This window comes from Notothenia coriiceps, unplaced genomic scaffold (assembly GCF_000735185.1).
Source record: "Notothenia coriiceps isolate Sejong01 unplaced genomic scaffold, NC01 NC01_scaffold00026421, whole genome shotgun sequence".
NCBI classification, from domain to species: domain Eukaryota; kingdom Metazoa; phylum Chordata; class Actinopteri; order Perciformes; family Nototheniidae; genus Notothenia; species Notothenia coriiceps.
The window spans coordinates 1157960-1179489 of record NW_011359122.1 but is presented as its reverse complement, the minus strand read 5'-3'; the positions used below and the strand labels follow the sequence as shown (position 1 = coordinate 1179489).

At 41.0% G+C, this 21530-nt stretch overlaps 2 protein-coding genes across 2 annotated transcripts in view; one reads left to right on the top strand and one right to left on the bottom strand.

The window, feature by feature from the left end:
• The window catches only part of LOC104956943 (low-density lipoprotein receptor-related protein 1-like), a 47011-nt gene extending 32327 nt beyond the window's left edge, over positions 1-14684 (bottom strand). The window contains exons 1-10 of the mRNA XM_010784523.1: positions 14678-14684; positions 11536-11655; positions 11096-11224; positions 10631-10891; positions 3492-3654; positions 2548-2770; positions 1183-1372; positions 939-1082; positions 559-795; positions 230-410 (exon numbers count right to left, since the gene is read on the bottom strand). Of these exons, the coding sequence (XP_010782825.1) occupies positions 230-410; positions 559-795; positions 939-1082; positions 1183-1372; positions 2548-2770; positions 3492-3654; positions 10631-10891; positions 11096-11224; positions 11536-11655; positions 14678-14684 (1655 nt within the window). The remainder of the gene's footprint in view (positions 1-229; positions 411-558; positions 796-938; positions 1083-1182; positions 1373-2547; positions 2771-3491; positions 3655-10630; positions 10892-11095; positions 11225-11535; positions 11656-14677) is intronic.
• Positions 14685-14715: 31 nt separating this feature from the next.
• The window catches only part of LOC104956942 (low-density lipoprotein receptor-related protein 1-like), a 25758-nt gene continuing 18943 nt past the window's right edge, over positions 14716-21530 (top strand). Inside the window, exons 1-12 of the mRNA XM_010784522.1 lie at positions 14716-14841; positions 15070-15163; positions 15301-15417; positions 16014-16133; positions 16251-16373; positions 17945-18070; positions 18169-18285; positions 19251-19357; positions 19460-19592; positions 19971-20093; positions 20219-20341; positions 20448-20585. Of these exons, the coding sequence (XP_010782824.1) occupies positions 14818-14841; positions 15070-15163; positions 15301-15417; positions 16014-16133; positions 16251-16373; positions 17945-18070; positions 18169-18285; positions 19251-19357; positions 19460-19592; positions 19971-20093; positions 20219-20341; positions 20448-20585 (1345 nt within the window). The 5' untranslated portion in view covers positions 14716-14817. The remainder of the gene's footprint in view (positions 14842-15069; positions 15164-15300; positions 15418-16013; positions 16134-16250; positions 16374-17944; positions 18071-18168; positions 18286-19250; positions 19358-19459; positions 19593-19970; positions 20094-20218; positions 20342-20447; positions 20586-21530) is intronic.

The following is a 21530-nucleotide window of genomic DNA, read 5'->3' as shown; positions in this document are numbered from 1 at the left end:
GTTTCTAAAAATCCCTTGAAAGCTGATCAGCTCCCACAGACACATCAATGTAACAAATGTGCTAAACATCTACAATGCAGGCAGCCCACACAGCTGCAAGACACAAACCATCTTCTCCTAATACATTCGGACATCCGGCTACACCCAAACATTAAAAACTTCAACAAAACATTTATGAGAAAAATAACACCTATTTAAGATGGAAATACCCTCCCTTTTAGTGTCTCACCCATTCTGGGGGTCCACCACAATGGCACGAGGATGGCTCATCTTTCCCTCAATGAGCGTCTTGCGGGTCTGAGAAGCCTTCTCCAGCCTGGCAACGCTGATAGTCTTTTTAGGCCCATCATCTGTCCAGTAGAGATTACCTCCCATCCAGTCTACTGCTATCCCCTCTACTGTGTGAATACCTGAGATAAGCCAAAGAAGCCGGTGTGAGAAGAAATTAGCTGGCAAATTCAGATTGACTATCAAGGGGATAAAATGAAAAGATCGTGTAATGACCAGACCATGTGATTTAACTCTTTAAATTCCAGGATTTGGTAAGAAAGTACTTACCTTCTTTGAGTATAGTGTCTCTCTCTGTGCCATCTATCTTCTGCCGGCCAATAATGTAGCTGGTGGCATCAGCAAAGTAGATGTATTCACTAAGTGCGTGGAAATCCAGAGCTCGAGGGTTCATGAGGTTCTCAATGGGAATCATGTACTCATCAGGCACCTTAGCGTTCATGTCCATGCCTCTGATGATTCCAGGACGACCTTTACCGTACACCAAGAACAACTCATGGTCTGGTTCTGCACGATAAAGAAAACACTTGCAATGAAAAACTGTCATTACTTCTGTCAGCGATTGTGTAACCACCTTCATTGCCATCATCAGTGCTGAAACTAATGGGATGGGGTTCATTTTTGGCAAACTATATATTTTTTAAACGTACTCTTGCAGGACTTTCCATCGCTGCCCAGGCTGAATCCAGAGCGACAGCGGCATGTACGGGTTTTGTGGCTGTTGCTCAGCAGACAGATATCAGAGCAACCTCCAGCCTTCCCAAACTGATCCAGGGCACACGCATGGCTGCGCACTAAGCCAGGAGAGAGGGGCAACAAAACCAGCCGTCATGCTATGGTGACTTATCAATGGAAAGGATTAGGTGAGTAAGGAGTCAAGCTAAGAGCCTGTACCTTGGGGTTGGCGCCTCTGGTGGTACACGTGCAGCGCGGTCCCCCGATCGACCCGGGTCACCACTTGGAAGTCGGAGCTGTTGAAGCGGTTCACTCGGATCACACTGGTCTTTGAGTTGAGGTGGCTTTCGTCTGAGTTAGTGGCATACAGGTAGTTCTCAAATACAGTCAGCCCGTACAGGTGCTCAATCTGAAAAAGACCATAAAGCAACAAAATAAATTAAACGGTTTTTTTGGTTTGCTTTTGAAAATCCAGACCTCTAGACCCTGATAGCGTGATGTAACCCTGCCTTTGTTAGCCCTACATTCCTAAATATGTATACACGTATGCACATACTGCTGGAGCATCTAAATGTGATTGCATAGATGTGTGTGCAATATTGTATCTATGTATATTATGTATAATGTTTTCTACAACATAGTAAGCATTTCTCTTTACCCAGGATGACCATGTCTGCCTTCATATTGTTTGTCTGTTCATTATTGTAACAAAAACGAAAAACAATAAAAACATTAAAAAAATAAATAAATCCAGACCTCTGTAAAAAAGCTTGAAGTGCAAATGACTGATGGCTCTTGTTATAGTTTGTGGAGACTATTCTATCTTGAACGCTGTTTGTCTATTTCTGCATAATGAAACTTTCTTAAACTATTAATCATGATAAAATGAATCTTAAAAGTTTCTCAAGATGTGAATAGATCTCTGGCAGACAGAGACAGACAAATGTAGACATGGACAGAGAAACAGAGAGAGTTTGTGTAAACTTGGCACAGGGCAGCATAATGGCTCCTCTTCCCTTCTGCTGTTAAACAGAGAGGTTTTACTTTTAAAGGCTCTATTCTGTGCAGCTCTCCTCTACAGTCAGAAAGATGTATGGGCTGGGATCAAATTACCTCCTCTACTTCTCTCACAAGCACCATCTCTGCAGTCCTGATTTCATTATGATCATTACTCTACTTTACGTTTTAGCCAAGCTTCACTAGAGCCAGACAATGTGTTAAGAGAGGCACTAAGCAGCAAAATCACACACTCTTTAGTAAGATTAATCAGGCAATAAAAAGGACTACGAAGGAGATAGAAGGCAGGTTCTGTTTGCCTTAATGCTGGGAGGCAACTGGAAAACATTGCCATCTCTCAAACTGATATTAAATCAATGATGATACAGATTCGGAAAACACATGTTTTGTGTTAAAGAAGGAAAATCTGAAGTTAGTTAAGACGTCAGGCTATTGCTGTTTGGTTTATCCTTTAAAAGAGGGCTGAACAATCAGAAGTCTATATCCTTGGCTGCATCTCTGTGTATGTTTGGATGTACTTGGTATTTAAATGAGTTGAAACCCATCCAAACATCCTTTAAACCTCACCAGCAGGCCCTGGATGATGGTGTGTCGGTTCTTTCCCTCGTAATCGACCACTTCGATGTAGTCCAGGTAGGCATCAGCCCAGTACACCAGCCGGTTGACCAGGTCCAGTGTGATGCCATGAGGGAAGACGATCTTGGTGTCCACCAGCTTTGTGCGGTTCTGGCCATCCATGTCACAGCGCTCCACCCTGGGCGTAGACCCGTAGTCTGTGAAGAACACTTTGCTGTAGCAGAAGAAGACGAGCGAAAAGGAAGAGGCAGTTCATTAAATGGTCAATTGACAGAAAATGTATTTTTTACTAGTGAGAGAAGGAACCGACTTAAAGTAGCAATATGGATGTAGCTCATCACTATGAAGTGAGTGTTGATTGCACAGTTTATTGGCTATAAAATAATGACACCCTGCGCTGTTGGTAGAGGAGCTTTGAACTGAGATTACTCTGGGCTCCACTGGGAATGACTTACAATATCATATATATGAATTTATTTCTTGCTTTCTCCCTTAAGTTCTGGATAAGGTTCATTTATGGAAGGTTTTAAACGTTTATATAGCCACTTTAAGCAATTGGATGACTGCTATTTGACTTCATATATCATTTTGTCTTGGCACAACACCAATGACCACAACGGAGATGGCTGTATGAGTCAGTGAAATGGATTCAAAATGATTTCCAGAAGAATTGAAAGAAAGAAGTGATACTTAAGAAAAGGGAACTACATTCAGCAACTTGTTGGTATCAGGAACCTGAAACAGCAAACATGCAAGTGTGTGTGTGGCGCACAAGTATCCGTCTTAGCTTCCATCTGGAGGAAGTGCTTTGATTTTCCACCGCCTGCTTGGTCAGCACGTCGTCTGAACATAGGACAGCATTTTCCTCTCAAATGATGCTAAAACCGTACTGAGGGTACTTTCTTAGGTCAAGAGGAGCTGAGGGAAGTACAGACCCCATTGCCGGGTCCAAGGCGATGCCTTTAGGGTTGTACAGCTCTTGGTCCAGCAGGGTCACACATGTCTGGCCGTTCTTGTTGCAGACAAACACTCGGTCGTCCACGTCATCCACAAAGTAGAAGTTTCCGGTCAGCCAATCGATAGCCATCTTCTCCACATCTGAAGGATGCAGAGGAGAGAAGGTTGAGTACAGGACAGAAGAATTTAAAAAGAAAAAACAGAGACTCTTGGAGCATAGTCGCATAGTCGTAACTCTTGGTCATAATCCAGCCTCATTTCAAAATTCCTCACTTCATGATGCCATGACCCTCTCCTCAAGAGTGCCCATACTCTTGAAAAACAAAATAACAGCGCTGAACTAATAAGAGCCATCATCTTCATGTACTGCCGGGTCCAACAGGCTGTCCATTGCCAGCACTCCACTCGTCTTTGATTAAAGGCAAGCAGGGCAGGGGGGAGGTAAAGAAAAACTCAAGTGACAGATAAAGAGTGAGAGGTGAAGGCCTGCACTTTTCGAAGCTGAACTCCTTTCAGTGGATTTGAGAAATAACAAATAACTGCTGTAAGAGGAGAGATTCTCTTGAAGACTTGAATTTTTGATTAATTTAAGAACATACTGTATTGTGAAATTCTTAAGTAGTGTATGCATGGCTCACTTATTGTAAATACTTAAGACTTACATGGTAGTAGTAGTAGTAGTAGTAGTAGTAGTAGTAGCAGTAGTAGTAGCAGTAGTTAGTAGTTAGCAGTAGCAGTAGTTAGTAGTAGCAGTAGTAGTTAGTAGTTAGTAGGTAGTAGTAGTAGTAGCAGTGTGCCTACTAGGGATGCTCCGATCGATCGGCCGCCGATTGGTATTGGCCGATCAATCGGTGCTCTCTATAAAGGCCGATCGGGAGAGCCGATCACATGACGTAAAATACATGACACCTTTCTCTGTGCATATATGTTAAAAAAAGAGCAATTACATGTGTGTGACCATAAATGGAAAACCAAACAACAAAAAGTGACTAGGCAAAGTATGAATAGCATAAATGAGAACCACAATGGAAATAAGCCTTTGGGCTTCATTGTTTGTGAGTGCAATGCAGTCTTGTATTTGTTTTTTGAATAATGAATTCAATACATTCAAATCAATTAATAAATACAAATCTCTCTCAAAATTACTGGAGGGATGAACATACTTTTGTTAGGAAGGAAATGTAATAACAAAAACCAAAGGAAAAAAAAAGATGTTGCCATGGCAGCACAGAAACATGACACATGGAGCTATGAAATGCTACCGATCAACTTGAAGATAGGTCAAAGTGTCCAAAAAATACTATTGCAACATTTGTGATAAAGGAACTTGACATTTTGAAGCCCCACTGCTTACTAAGGCAACTTTGAAAGAGGAAGATGTGCTGACGGGGACTTATTTCAGACATACCCCCAGCATTGGGAGGATTGAAGTGTTAAGTTAACATAGGAAATATTTCTCCCTCTCTGAGAACCTCTGTCCTGTAGGAGACTGGGTACAGAAATCCCCAACCACAGGGAGACCCTGCTGAGAAGATACGTTCAGCCTTGTGTTTTAACAGCTGCCACCACACTTCCTTTCAAAGCAGAACACTGTATACACACATACACATCACACAGGCTCGCTACTCACACATAACGTATCAAAGTGACCACACGTGTCTCTCCAGGTAATCCAAGCAACAACTTTGATGTTGGGGTACATGATTGAGTTCTAACACCATTGACAGGGAGCCTCAGTCAAATCGTCCTAGGGCTGTGACCATTCATAAAGAAAGCATCTGCGCTGGAGCCTCCCCAACAATGACAACCATGCTGCTTAAAGACAGAGCCAAAGCAAGCTTCACAAAAGAGCAAACACATCTGGGCCTAATGTAAAATCCCCCACCCCACCTACCAAACATACACAGAGCTTCAAAAGACTTGCCTCACATGGGACTTACAGTATGCCTGGTGCTAGAATATAAACAGTTCTGAGGAGAACATGGGAATCCATGAAGGATGGGGTTGAGGCACTGTTCGACAGAAAGATAATCATAGCGAAATAAATCTATATAAGAACATTTAACGGTGTGCCTCGAGGCGGGACATAATATATTGACAATTGGCAAAGGACTTGGATATCTAACGTTTAAAAAAGGGAGGTAACTGTAAATGCATGGGGCAATTAAAAACTCATAGTCAAAAGAACAGAGGGAGGGAGTTAAAACCAGTCCAAGATGTTTCATAAACAACAGAACCACAATTCTGACAATGGGGGGAAGTTTGTCATGGAGTTGAGAGGTATAGTGATACTCCCTTTGGTATCAGCTCTGAAACCACACTCCTTTAAAGAAATCCAGCTGGAAGCCTGTCTGCACAAAGCATTGATTCGATTCATATACAGAGCAGAGGAGCCAGTTATGCAACACAGTTTCTATTGCGTTGTGCAACAGCCTAAATCTAGTAGACCCCCTTATCCAGAGCCAGCCAGTCTGTTGACATGCTCACTTACTCAGATTCTGGAAAGTGGTACGTTTGCTGGGAAACTGAATGAACCCACCCCTTTCTCCTCATCCAACCACCCTGCCCTCACAACCCCATTTCGCTTCCTGCCCTTAACACCTAACAGCTCACACTACTCTGAGAAAACGTTTCACAAACTGAGGGGGTCTTACTGGCAACAACAAACATGCTTTCTGCCAAAATAGCATAGGTATTTACATACAGGGCCACAGCCTTTGAGTTCTTCAACCTAGTCACCCAGCAGCGCATAGACTCGTGAATAGCATCTTAAAATGTGTTCATGAATGTTATTTCCTCTGTTTGCATGTCAGTGCGCGTATTCCTTTATTTAAATTTTAGCGCGAAGCAGAAAATAATCTTCATCATGCTGCTTTCATAATCCTCCCCGTGCCAAGAGTATCCTATTAATCTGTGCAAAAAAAAACTCTTTGACCTCTCATAAGCAGAGTTTCAAAGTGAAGCCATTATGATTTTCCGTAAGGATCCGACATATGAACTCTATTTAAGAGGCTATAATTCCTAACAGTTATGCCATTGGCAAATCCCCATCTGCTGCAAGTGGAAAAGAAAGGTTATTGGCTGGAAAGGAAGACCGGATGGCCAGGGCTAATGTGACATAATTCCACCCATGACTAAAAACTATTGATAAGAAACAATGGGTTAAACACATGTCCTCTAGGTCAGATAGTCATGCTCTATTTGGATAATGTAGTACATTGAAGTCTAACACATTAGTATTTAGTACAAATAAAATACAGTAAACTCTGATTCTGATAAGACCGAATGCCTTGGAGGATTTTTCCCAATAAACTATACATTAATACTCAGATCTTGACTAATATATAGTCATTTCTGTTCACTGATTTATTCTGGAAAAAACCCTGAAGAACAAAGGCTAGGAAGATGGAGGTATGAACGATGGGCAGTGGGACACGGGGGGGGGGTTGGTCCCTGCTGAGGAGTTCCGCTCTGAGGGTGAAAAGGATGGGATGAGTAGGCTCTGCACTCCTTTTATCTTCCCAGTCAGAGACTCACACATACAGACAGAGCGGGCCACATCTGGAACCCTCGTCCACTTATCTGCCCGGCTCCCAGAAGCTATAAATCAGACTGTTTATGTGAACCCTGCACCAACCCCCACTTGCCTTCATCCATATCCATCTAAGGCCAATCCCTAGGTTTGCCCTAGGAGAGCACCTGAGCCCCACTCGTTATAAAACATCAAATGGGGCAGACAAAGAGCCCACGCTGGCCCCATTTATGAAATCAGAAATGTTTTGAAAGAGCAAGCTAATGTTCAAGAAAAACATGGCAAATGGTTTGTTCAAGACCTGCAGCATTTTAAAGTGAATGACCAGAATGGAAATCATCCAGTAAAAGCAGTAAATTGCCTTTTGACCCAGACCAAATAACACAGAGGTTTTTGTTTGCTCTTTATCACAGTGGAAAGGCCAGACTGATGCAACTTTCAAATGATGAGTCAGCCAAAATACAAGGAGAGTCTCTTGTCTGTTTGCTCCCTGATTGACTGCAGACAGGGTTTTCCCAGTGTTTCATAGTGGCGGTACACCTTTTCTAATTTCATAAAATAACATCTCAATCGATTTTTATGAAACAAAACAAACTTCCAGGAAAAAAATTGAACGGTGCCATGTCATACAGGAAATCACCGTCATTTAATGAGAGTGTTTATTGTTCTTAGACACAAGACAAGATGCAACAAGATCTTGGTGGCTTACCAACACTAAACAATTTCCGGGCAGAAACCCTTTCCAGAAAACCCTAACTGTACACCAAAGCAAAGCAAAGAGCCGTTGGAAAGTCAATACGCCCGACACAGCTCACTACCCAGCCATATCCTAGATTGATTAGGAAATCAATTACACAATTGTTTTCCAAACTGCACTTTCTAATACAAACATTTGATAAGATACAACTTAAATGTATAAGCAAATGCCTATTAAAGTTTAATTTTAGATGCTGCCTCTCATTTACAGGTTGACTTTGGAAAAACAAGGGCACAATGCAACCATCTGATTATCTAAAGTGTACAGTAGTGAGACAGCACATGGATATATACAGTATGTGTACAGTGGCATTGCAAAGGAATGAGTAAAAAGTCACAAATCATAAAAGTGAATATGTCACTAAGTTATGGGTTTGTGAGTCAAAGGTATATGGGTCAGTGTGTGCATCTGAACCTCAGCTATGAGCGTGTTAAAGTGACCTGACTGGACAGGACATGAGACGGCCCGAGGAATGTAGGGGTTGTTCAGGCTGACATAACCCAACAGAGGAATGTAAATACCATCTGCATGACCACTTGCACACGCACACACACACACACACACACACACACACACACACACACACCTCCAAGGTACAGAAAATCACTACCTTTTTTCACCCCCCCCCTCTCATTTTATCATTGCCTTGTCTCCCTTGCGTCAATCTTTCTCTCAGGGTCCACTCTACAGTTCCACCCCTCGCCCCCATTTACCTCTCAGACCACTTAACAGAGCAGTGGATTTGGAAGGCACACTGGCAAGCCAACACAATGAGGGTAAGGTGGGATATGGGTAACTAATGAGAGTGCATTGAATCAACTGGAAAATGCTGGAGTTCACTGAGCCTGGGATCTGCCCGGTTGTCAGCAGAGACAGCAGTTGCACAAGCGTCATTTAAAGTGCATATCTGGGAACCGAGGGAAAAAAATGTTTTCCAATCTTCTTTATTTTTTATTTCCTACCTATTTAGGGTTAAAAAACATCTTGTAATTTAGTATTTTAAAATTTTATTTATAAATGTTACAGTATATCCACTGTAGAGGACGTCAGGACCATTTTAGTTTGAAAAGACAGCCAAAATTAACAGATAGACTATGTAACGTATTATGGTTATTAATACAAGAATACATTCACCTTTATTTAAAACATAAATAAGTAATTGATCTGAACATTGCCGTTTATTTGGTCACTAAAAAACTAGTTTGGTTTTTGGTGAATCTTTCCAGATCTTCAAAGACTCATCCTCATCTCTCTCATCATCTGAGAGCTCCAAATCTGAATGTCCCTTAACTATCTGGTACAGAAAATGTCTGCTTCATTTCCATCTCCTGCAACAATATTGAGTCATTAAGTCCAGGAAGATGGCCCTGACGTCCACTAGAATGGACATTTATAAAAGAGCTGTTATTTCAAAACTTTTATTATTTAATTGCTTTCATAACTAATTATATAGTTCCTCACATGTTAATAAACAAGAGCATATATGATTTTCATGGTAAAAATTACAATTATTCAACAATATTTTACTTGACCTGCTTCTATAACATTTTGATTTTGGCATGCCTGCCATTTTGGATGAAAAGAAAGAGGAACCTCCCAGCATGCAATTTTAACCAATGACATATCACTGGAAAGACCAGGATGTCCTCTGTATAGTACATCATAGATTGATAGAGTAGCTCAAAAGAGTAAAACAAGATTCATGTTAACAAAATGTCCACTACACGTTTCAGGCCTCGGGCTAGTTCTCAAGGGAACGCTTCCCACACGCACATACTCACACCCTTGCGTTTATGTTTTGTCTACATTTCTGCCCCCATTCTTAGGGAGTAACGGCTCTGTCAGCCAGGCGCATAAAAACAAATCCTGTCAGGCTCGTAATCAGTGATAAATCATGTCAGCATTATATGAACAAGTCTCTCAGAGGGCAGTGCTCTCATAGTCTGCATGTTATTCTGTGTCTGTGTGAAAGCGCGAGTCAGGACGTTGCCTTCACCGGCAAGACATTTCACTGTCAATTTGTATCTGTTGTGGTTTATTAAACTCCTATATCCTTCTACATACAATCATGCGCTGCTGTCCTCCTACAACACCCTTCGGAACAAAATGTACAGTATTTGGGAGGGCTTATGAAGCCACAGAGCATTTCTGTAGGAGAACCTAGCGCCAAATGTCATATCAAAACCAGAGCCAGAGTTGGCTACAAACGATCACTTTCAAATGCATTAAACAAGATACTGGAACAAATACATTTCCAAGCTTATGAATAGCAATGCACAGTTGGTACATAAATCAGGCTACACAGTAGGTAACAGTTTGCCTGTCAAGAAATGTGCAAATGGATGCCTGAAGGCATGCTGCCAGCCATAAATGAATCATATCACTGTAAGTAAACTACACACACATATACTGCCTCTACGGGATGATTTAGTAGTGTGTCAGGAAGCCCCTGTTCTTCAAAGACAAACCTTTTAAAAAATAAAGCTGGACTCAGCGTTTTCTATTTGGCACTTATGCTGGTCTGAGCAGCTTTCGGAGATGAGGCTTTATTGCCTCACGTCTTACATTGGTCTGAGCTAGCAGATGCAAAGTTGACCATTTGATTCCTGAGGCAAAGAACAGAATTTTCACACGGAGCGAGCTGACAACTCGAACTGATTACCTCAGCATTGCTTTAGTGCTCGTATGCAAGGAATTTGTTTCTCTTTCGCTGGCAGTCTACAGCTAAACAGTCATGGCCCTCAAAGAACCGGACAACATTTTTCTGTGTCAGCAGAAAATAAAATGTTACAATCAGAGTCATTTTTGTCAATGAAACTACGACTCACGATGCAGGCTGAGGGAAATGTTGATGGTGCGGATGTTGATGACACTCTTGAGGTCAGGGATGCTGGCACACTTCAGCTGGGTGGCAGCAGGGGTGTCACCGACGTCTATCCAGCACACGGTGTCCTCGGCATAGATAAAGTCCATAGCCATGGTCTGCTTGGTGGCAATGGAGGGCAGCCGGGATGTGGATCCACTCAGAGAAGTGCAGCGGATGTCATTGAGGTTAGCAATCAGCAGCATAGGCAGACGATCCACTGGGTCTGGGGAGGGGACACAGAGAGAGAGGGCAAAATGAGAGAGAGGAGGGATAAGGGGGAAGAGATAGGAAGAGGAGATGAAGATACATAAAAGCTCTTTAGTGAACAAGCTTGTAAACCAAAAGACGATACAGCAGGAGAAACCAATATACTCATTTTTTAGGGTTGATAAATACATCTTATCATTTTGTGTTTGTGCCTTCTCACCATTTTTGGCTTTGCAGGAGCGGTTATCAGGCTGCACCAGGTAGCCCTCGACACAGCTGCAGATGTAGGAGCCATTAGTGTTCGTGCACGTCTGACTGCACGTCCCGTACACATTGCACTCATTGAAATCTACAGGGAAAAAACAATGCATTTGTAGACACAGTCAGGGATTAAATACACAGAGATTCTACACAACTTGTTACAATTCACTGCACTGGGTGTGCTTAAGATTTTAGGAAATAGCTAACAAAAGCAAAGGGAAATACCAAACACTGGAATATGATTTGATCTTTTATCTTGGTTTTGGTTTGATAAAAACAAAACAACAATTCTTATTTTCTCTGAATGCAGCCAGCAAGCAAAAAGTCAAAATAATCAGATGATTTTCATGAATTTTACTTTGGCAAGGCTAAAATACATCTTCCAAATCACCCACTCACCTTTACACGTCTTTCCATCTGCAGCGACTTCATAGCCGTTGCTACAGTAGCACAGAGGCCCATCATGAGTCACAGCACAGTGAAACTGGCACCCACTGGAGGCACAGTCTAGTGCCCGCTCTGAAGCAGAGAAAGAGAAAAACAACAAGTCAGAGAAATAAGANTGGTCAGATGAAACCAAAATAGAACTTTTTGGTAAAAACTCAACTAGACGTAGGTATGGTGTTCTTTGGATGCAACTCAGCATTCTTTCTCCTCCAAACACGTCTAGTTGAGTTTTTACCAAAAAGTTCTATTTTGGTTTCATCTGACCATATGACATTCTCCCAATCCTCTTCTGGATCATCTAAATGCTCTCTAGCAAACTTCAGACGGGCCTGGACATGTACTGGCTTAAGCAGGGGGACACGTCTGGCACTGCAGGATTTGAGTCCCTGGCGGCGTAGTGTGTTACTGATGGTAGCCTTTGTTACTTTGGTACCCAGCTCTCTGCAGGTCATTGACTAGGTCCCCCCGTGTGGTTCTGGGATTTTTGTGATCATTTTGACCCCACGGGGTGAGATCTTGCTTGGAGCCCCAGATCGAGGGAGATTATCAGTAGTCTTGTATGTCTTCCATTTTCTAATAATTGCTCCCACAGTTGATTTCTTCACACCAAGCTGCTTACCTATTGCAGATTCAGTACTCCCAGCCTGGTGCAGGTCTACAATTTTGTTTCTGGTGTCCTTTGACAGCTCTTTGGTCTTGGCCATAGTGGAGTTTGGAGTGTGACTGTTTGAGGTTGTGGACAGGTGTCTTTTATACTGATAACGAGTTCAAACAGGTGCCATTAATACAGTTCACAAGTGGAGGACAGAGGCGGCTCTTAAAGAAGAAGTTACAGGTCTGTGAGAGCCACAAATCTTGTTTGTTTGTTATTGATCAAATACTTATTTCCCACCATAATTTGCACATAAATTATTTTAAAATCAGACAATGTGATTTTCTTGAATTTGTTTTCTCATTTTGTCTCTCATAGTTAAAAATTACAGGCCTCTCCCATCTTTTTAAGTGGGAGAACTTGCACAATTGGTGGCTGACTAAATACTTTTTTGCGCCACTGTATATATATATATATATATATATATTATATATATATAATATCAATATTTGTATTAACTAACCAAAGTCAATTTAAATAGCGGGCAAAAATGGGTTAATTGCCATGCATGTGGTGTTTGATATAGTTTACGTTCAATGTCGACTATTTTAGGCAGAAAAACGTATATTGATCCAACCTTTTTTAATAGTTTACTATAATTTAGAAAGGTTTTTGTGAGAAATCATTTCAAAAGTAAACTTATTTTTCATTTTATATTTAAATTTGAAATGTTTGCCCACAACATTATTAATTTATACATTTTTATCAATTTTTTTTAATTATGAATCCATTTATTTTATTGTATTTCCTTGAGGCTGGGAAGATATCCAGCATGTAGTTCAACATGCAAATGTTCTAATGCAAGTAAGTATAACAATGGAAAAGGAAATAAAATACGTTTCATAGAAGGATGTGGATTTATTTTCTCTCACCTTGCAATTACAAAATCAAACAATCTATAATTTAGCTCTGGCCTTCACTCACAAAAAAACATTTCGTTGAATTGGACACATTTTTCAAAGCTCTATTGACTGACATGCAATGACTGGGACTGATGGGAGAATCTGCGAGGAATGAACTGGAGCAGAGAAATAATCATATTTTAAAAGACAGCAGCATCATAAGAGGCCAACAAGACTGACAGAGTGTGTCAGTGTGCAGTCTACCATCCTCTTAAAATACTCTGTCCAACAATATCAGTCTCATGAAGAAAGGTTTTTTAACGCTTATTCAAAATAGCAGAGAAACATGCATTCTTGTTCTCAGGAGGGGACATTGACAGAGGAGTACTGGAAAAGTACACAGTAAGTACTTCATAGTACTTGTGGGGGTAGTTTCACTAGTACTGAGTCCAACAGGATCAATCTCACGAAGAACTAATGGCAACAAAAAAGAATTCCCTCATCAAACTTGAGCAGAAGTGGCTTGATTTTGTTCTCAGCAGGGGACTTTGACAGAGGATTTCTCAAAAAATACACAGTAAAAGTACTTCAATGTATTGTAAGTAGTAGGCTAACTAATACAAAGTCAAACCGTATCAATTTCATTAAGAACTAATTGTAAAATTATATTTGTTTATCATTCATCAAATATAGCAGAAAAACATGCATTATGTACTAAAGAGGGGACTTTGACAGAGGATTACTCACAAAGTACACAGTAAAAGTACTTCATTTTATTTCTGGTAGAAGTCAAACTAGAACCGAGTCCAACAGTGTCAGTTTCCTTAAGAACTTGTGGTAACAAATATTTGTTTCACTCGTCAAATATAGCAGGAATAATTAAGAGAAGCTGATTTGAAAAAACAAACGCGAGAGGCGGCTGAGTGACCGCAGTGCAGAATCGCTGTATAGTTTAAATCTCCTAACAATGTAGTCCATTTTAGACATAGGCTTATTATATTTACAGCCCTTAATAACATCCATTTTCTGGGCTCAATAAGTGTCTTGGCCGTTTTCGCTGTGATCGCTAAATTCCCCTTGTTTATAATAATCAGCGGTCCTTCAGCAGGATACTGTAGTGATTCAAAGTGTGATTTTAGCAAACGAGTGCTTTTGTTTTGAAATCACTTCCGTGAGTTTCGCCCCGCCCCTCGCTCCAATGACCATTAGACCATTTAGTAAGGTAAAAAGCAAAAAGGCCTCTCGAACGCTCTTCCGTTTACGTGTTTAATAAAGAAAAACAATTGGACAGTAGATACACGGATTAACTACCGGTACTTCCAATTTATCATATTTTAAATTTGTTACAAATTCCCCAAAAAGTTAAAAACATATTTTAGTGGCTCAGTTTTTTATACAGAATAATGTTTACCAACTAAACAACCAGTCCAAGAATGAAGCTTTGACAAAGCTTTAAATTGTGTTAAGTATATTTTTGTATGGGCAGATTAGTATAACGAATCCACTCTCAAACATATATTTTCCCTTCTTTAATCCAGATATTATATAACCTCAGCCTGAAAATATATCTATGCAATCCGAGGTTAAACCATTTCCCCACTTTCCATCTCCTTAGTTTTAAACCACCCTTGCCAGACGAACAATGGCGGCTGCAGTAACCTCTGCCTCCTCTCTCCTGGAGGAGGGTATAAGTGTGCCTGTCCCACCAACTTCTACCTGGCCAGTGATCAGCGCGCATGCATGTCCAACTGCACCGCCAGCCAGGTGAGGAAGCGGAGTAAACATCATCATCAATTCGAATATCTCTGAATGGGAACAGTTGATTGTGGATTTTCATATCTCCATGTCTCTATGGCTTGTTTGAGGAACTGCTTATGCCTGATGAATGTGTATTGACAGCTGGCTGGCTGCCCAGCTCTCTTCAGTAGCTACAGTAGCTCCTGCTGTTATGCCCTATCATCTCTTTGATTGTTGTCGCTCTTCCTGCTTTAGTTCGTGTGCAAGAATGACAAGTGCATTCCTTTCTGGTGGAAATGTGACACGGAGGACGATTGCGGTGATCGGTCGGATGAGCCAGCAGACTGCCGTAAGTGTTTGAGAAAAATAATCAGGAGGGTGTTGCATTCCTGTAACGTATGTATGTGTGTGAATTGAGTGTTAATAATATTGTGGTATACCTCTAGCATGATCCTGACACACTTTGACTTGTTTTTTTCACAACAGCGGAGTTCAAATGCAGGCCGGGGCAGTTTCAGTGTGGCACCGGCATCTGCACCAACCCTGCCTACATCTGCGATGGAGACAACGACTGCCAGGACAGCTCGGATGAGGCCAACTGCGGTATGTCTCTCTTATTATTATATTGTTAAGTTGACCTGTGGAATAACAATAATGATGAGCTGAAATATTGTACAAGTCTATCTAAACTAAAACTGTTATTTAGATACCAAATCATTCGTCATGTCCCATAAAGGGACATGAAAAAGAGAAAGAGAGAAAAAAAAAAGTCGGGATAACGGGTTAGTATCTCGTGAGCACGAGAGATCCCAACTGTCCCTTAAAGTTTAGGGGCTCCGTACGAACATGACGCTAGGGTTTAGGACCAGAAACGTTTTTTTAAGCAGCTTCTTGCCCCTGTTGAACATGACAGTCTGTTTGAGAATGTATTTATTTTAATTTTGTTTTGTTTTGCATCTCTTTGTTATACTTATTATTATTATAAAAAAATGTTTTATGACAATATTCAATAAATTGATTAATAATAATATAATAATTTTAAACAATTACTAAGGTTATTTACCCCCTAATAATGACCTTACACAATTAGAAGATGATGATAGTAGTCTACAACTATAAAACGACAGGGCAACATGTACTTTATTTATCAGATCTCTTTCTTGTTTCTCTGTTGCTCTCCCTGTGTAACTGCACTGCAGATATTCACGTTTGCCTGCCCAGCCAGTTCAAGTGTTCCCATCCAAGCCGCTGCATCCCAGGCATTTTCCGCTGTAACGGTCAGGATAACTGTGGAGAAGGAGAGGATGAGAAAGACTGCCGTAAGTCAAAGCTTTTCTCATTTACATAATTTAGGATAGAGATCCGGACCTGAAATGCTATATCATTTTATGATATATTTCACAGAGTAACTCTAAATCTGTAAATCTCTCCCGCAGCCGAGGTCACCTGCGCTCCCACCCAGTTCCAGTGTGCCATCACCAAGCGCTGCATTCCTCGTGTCTGGGTGTGCGACCGCGACAATGATTGTGTGGACGGATCTGATGAGCCCGCCAACTGCAGTAAGTCTCTATCTTTTTAGGAATGTTTGTTTAGTATGAGTCATCTAAATCAACTATTGAATGTAGGGATGTCCCGATCACCTTTTTTTGCTCCCGATCCGATTCCGATTATTTGATTTTGACAATTTGCTGATACCGATTTTTCCCGATCCGATCTTTATGCAATGCATTTTAAGACAAAAAAAAGAAAAAAAGCATTGAAGTTGTCCCTTAAGGTTATTTTTTTATTTAAATTGAATATTATTTATATGGATATAGCTTCTTTTTTTCACAGCAGCATTGGATCAGTTCAGTTGTGCAGCATTGGATCAAAACAAAATAAAGCTTATCAGTACTCAGACACTGCGCCCTGCCCACTCTGTTGCCAGATTTGAGAGAAATAAGCAACCAGGTCTATGAAAACAAGCCCCAAAGAAGCAACACATACATGATGTTGTGTAATTTGAAACCAAAACTAAGGCCTCAGGATGACTTTAAGACTTGAACATGGTCATTTTTGTTTTGTAACATTGAATAAAGAAAAANTCATGTGTTGATTCGTCATACCCGACGAAACCGACAACAGTATCTCGGCAACACATCAAGCGAGTTTAGACGTTGTCTGCCACCGTCCCGCGCTCACCGCTCATGACTCTTCGAAAATAAACCCCCAAACTTAAGGTTCGCGTGTTGCTTGACTAGCGTTACGCCCGCTCTCTCTCTCTCGATAATGGTATAAAAACTAAGGCCTCAGGATGACTTTAAGACTTGAACATGGTCATTTTTGTTTTGTAACATTGAATAAAGAAAAAAAAAAAAAATTATTTAAAAAAAAAAAAAAAAAAATCCCGATCCCCGATTTTTTTCCTCCCGATTCCGATCTTTTGAAAATCACGTGTTCGGCTCCGATCCCCGATCACGTGATCGGATCGGGACATCTCTAATTGAATGTAACAATGTTAATTTTGGCAGCTATTTTAGATTCAGTCGTAGTATTTAGACGAAAATGGTTATTAGTTTTAGTCACATTTTATCCTTTTTATCCTTCATAGTTTTAGTCTAGTTTTAGTCGACGACAACTCAAAATGATTTAGTCCAGTTTTACTCGATGAAAAGTCACATTTTAGTCAACTTTTAGTCCAAATGTTTTCTCTCTTTAAACTAATTTAGTTAATACAGGTATCTGAAATTGGATTCAAGGTGACGGTATCAAGTGTTGAAATTCGTAAAGCAACATTTCACTCTCTTAACACTTTACTTGTGTAATATGAGTGACATGTGCAGATTCCCAGAATCCCAACTAATTCAACCAATGACAGGGATGCATTTTGACAGACAAGACAGACAATTGGGGGAAAATATCCTGCCTTTTGAATGTCTGATAGTCCACCACTAACACCTTAGTCCTGTCTCGTCAACGAAAACAAAATATACATTTCGTCATAGTTTTTATTATCAAAAATCTATTTTTAGCTCGTCATCGTCTCGTCTTAGTCATGTAAACAAGGTCGTTGACGAATATTTTTCGTCATAGTTATCGTTGACGAAATTAACACTGGAATGTAACCACCCCCAAATGTGTGCCTCTCCAGCCCAGATGACTTGTGGTGTGGACGAGTTCCGATGCAAAGACTCCGGGCGATGCATCCCTGCTCGCTGGAAGTGTGACGGCGAGGACGACTGTGGCGATGCTTCAGATGAACCAAAAGAGGAGTGTGGTAAGAATATCATCTCCTTTTAAAATTAGACAGACGCAACTAAGGAGGCCTTTGGTGCACTGTTGTTGCTTTCTTGACATGTTCTGTTATTTGCCCAGCTGAAAGGACATGCGAGCCGTACCAGTTCAGATGTAAGAACAACCGCTGTGTGCCGGGCCGCTGGCAGTGTGACTACGACAACGACTGTGGGGATAACTCGGATGAAGACAAGTGCAGTACGTTTCAGTTCAGAGACAAGGCCTCCATACTGTACTGTTGGCATCTGTTATCTCACCTGGTCCAGTGTCACTTACACTCATGCCTTGTCCACTAGTAGCATACTAACCTGTTAACTCTGCATAATAAGTCACACATCCATTCTCTGTCATTTCTGGTGCATCTCACTTCATCTGATATTTGTTTAATTTCATACTGTCCTGTTGGCATGAGCTAGAGGTAAGTTACTCCACCTTCATATGTCACCTCTCTGCTGTGTCTGCTGCCCCATGCTGTCTCCACTCTCACGCTCCTGTCCTGCAGTGACCCCCACCATCTGTGAGAGTCTGAAAGCTGAGCTCTAGATAGATACATTTAGTAACGATACAATAGCTTGCTTAACAGCTAGCTATTCTATTTCCTTTTAGATGCCACTGCATAACGTTATACTGCTCGAATAAATACAACTGAATATCTAAATCAACCAAAACACTTTAAAATGTATCCTTGTCCGCAATATCCTCTGACATCATCTTCCCTGACGGAACTTTAGTTTACAATACAAGCAAACATAACAATGAAGTACTATCCAAGAGTTTGAGAATATAAATAGTTTGTCATCCTTTGTTTTTCTTTGCATGCAACTGTGCCAGTGCTTTGTCCAATAAAGGCATTGGATACACACTTAGGAATGTCTTTTCCTAAATTAATAAAATGTACAAAACTGAATCCACATCCACATGGAACATTTTAACAAAAATATTATTACAATAACATGTAAACACCACAAATAAATCAAGTCATTTAAACAACATTGAGCTCCTTTCATTCTCTCACATCACCTCCTTCTGTCTTCCTCTGTGGTTGTTTCAAAGTTTGTCTTGTGTTTTGTGCTGAAGGCTGGAACAGTCATAGCTAACTGTTAGTTGTGTTAAACTTTGTGTCATGTCACTGACCTTGTTTGCTTATCTATCTTTTTCTGTAGTGCCTCGACAATGCTCAGAAAGCGAGTTTGCCTGCACGAACGGCCGCTGTATTGCTGGGAGGTGGAAGTGTGACGGAGACCATGACTGTGCTGATGGATCTGATGAGGTGCAGAAACTTAATGTCCTTTATATAATTTCTGGTATTCATCTGGATAGAAAGTTGAATAGTATGTGTTATGTGTTACTTATGCCACTGATGCTTCTTCAGAATGGCTGTGATCTGAAGTGTGACAACGACCAGTTCCAGTGTAAAAACGGTCACTGTATCCCCATCCGCTGGCGATGTGACGCCGACCCCGACTGCATTGACGGCAGCGATGAGGACAATTGTGGCAGTGGTGGTAAGTGTCGGTTTGTGTCTCTATATGCTGTTATATTTAATTGTATTAGTTAGTTAGTTCTATGCTAATATTTGTCTTTTCAACCTTGTCTGGCTTGAAGTAGTAGTTTGTACGTTTTTGTGTTTCTCTTATTTTCCTACGATACTGTTATGATTGGCTGTGAATAAGAAAATATGAAGGACAGACCATCTATTTCTATTTATTTATTTTGAGCAAGGGGCAGGTAATATAAGAGGATTTTCTTCTCCCTGCTCCTTTTCGGGTATGGTGTGTTTATAGAGACATGTTGTAAATAATTGTTATACATTAAGTTGTGCACACCATGAACGGAACAAATAAAAATGAAAGTACTCAAAAAGCTCGTCCTGTTTTCCTCAGCTGGGCGTCACTGCCCTCTGGATGAGCTCCAGTGTAACAACACGCTGTGTAAACCCCTCGCATGGAAGTGTGACGGTGAAGACGACTGTGGAGACAACTCTGACGAGAATCCTGAAGAGTGCAGTGAGTGCAGCCTCGAGAAATCACACACTTCAAAATGTTGAATATCTATCCTCCTTCTTTTGACCTGACCTATTTTCCATCCTCTTATTTCCCCCTCTTGTCCTCTTTCTCTGTTCGGCTTTCAGGGAGGTTCCAGTGTCCTCCCACCAGAGCTCTCCGCTGCCAAAATGACCGTGTATGTCTGCAAGTGTCAAAGTGGTGTGACGGTGTCAACAACTGTGGCGACAACTCGGATGAACTCAACTGCCGTAAGTTGAGGAGTCGTTCAAATTGCTGTTAAATCCTTTCTTTCCTCGACTTTGATCAAGGAGATTGTTGACTCGTATTTGTGTGTGTGCTGTTTTATGTCCACAGAGACCACTCCAGCTGTTCCCACATGTGAGAAGGACGAGTTCCTGTGTGCTAACGGCAGATGCATCAGCTCCACTCTGCGCTGTAACATCTTTAACGACTGTGAGGACTATGGCTCTGATGAGATCAACTGCAAGACAGGTACCTCATGTCAAAACTGGTTTCTATGTTAAATGTTTGTCAACAGCTTTAAAATCAAAACTGCTCCACCTGTTAAAAATCTGCTCAAAGATTGTTGGTCAACCCTGTCAGAGACTTTATGACTCAGCCTATCATAACAACCTAATAAGGCTGTCCAACAACATAATCTCGGACCCAAACCATGTTCTGAACAGTGAATATGAACTGCTACCATCTAATGGGAGATTCAGAGTCCCGCGTTTCAATAAAGTCAGAATGAAGCACTCCTTTGTGCATCAGTCAATCCTCACAGTAAATACAGAGCTAAATCCCAGATCAAATGCACACGAAAGGGTGAACACGTTTTCTCTCAGTGATAGTGATGTTACTTGCTGTGATGCAAGTCAAATTTCAGACTTGATCTGACCATTAAAGTATTATCATATCGTACAGCTCAACACAGATGTGAGGTTTGAAATGTTAAGTATCAGCAGTATTAGTTGTTTTAAAAAAAAATTTCCAACTAATGTTTGACTTTTTTGTGTTCAGACACCAAACTGAATGACTGCAGGAGTAACAGAACTCAGTGTGGAGATGGAGACAGCCCACTGTGTCACAATGGCACGGACGCCTTCTGCTCCTGCAAACCAGGCTTCCAGAAGACGGACACCACACCTGTGGAGGTATATGATTCCCTAAGAAGACACTTCAATGCTTGAGGCGACAAGCTGGGCTTTGATTTTTTGTTCTACTTTAATATCTGACTTTCTTTTTGGCTCTCCAATTTTTCAGACAGAATGAGTGTCTGCCAAGTTCGGGAGTGTTGTTCCCACGTCTGCCAACAAACACCAAAGGGCTCCTACAAATGCAGCTGCCACAAGTTACTTCACCAGAGTCTAATGGACACCTGCAAGCTGGACAGTGAGACCAGAGCTGTTTATATTACAATGCTTTTCCTTTTTTATT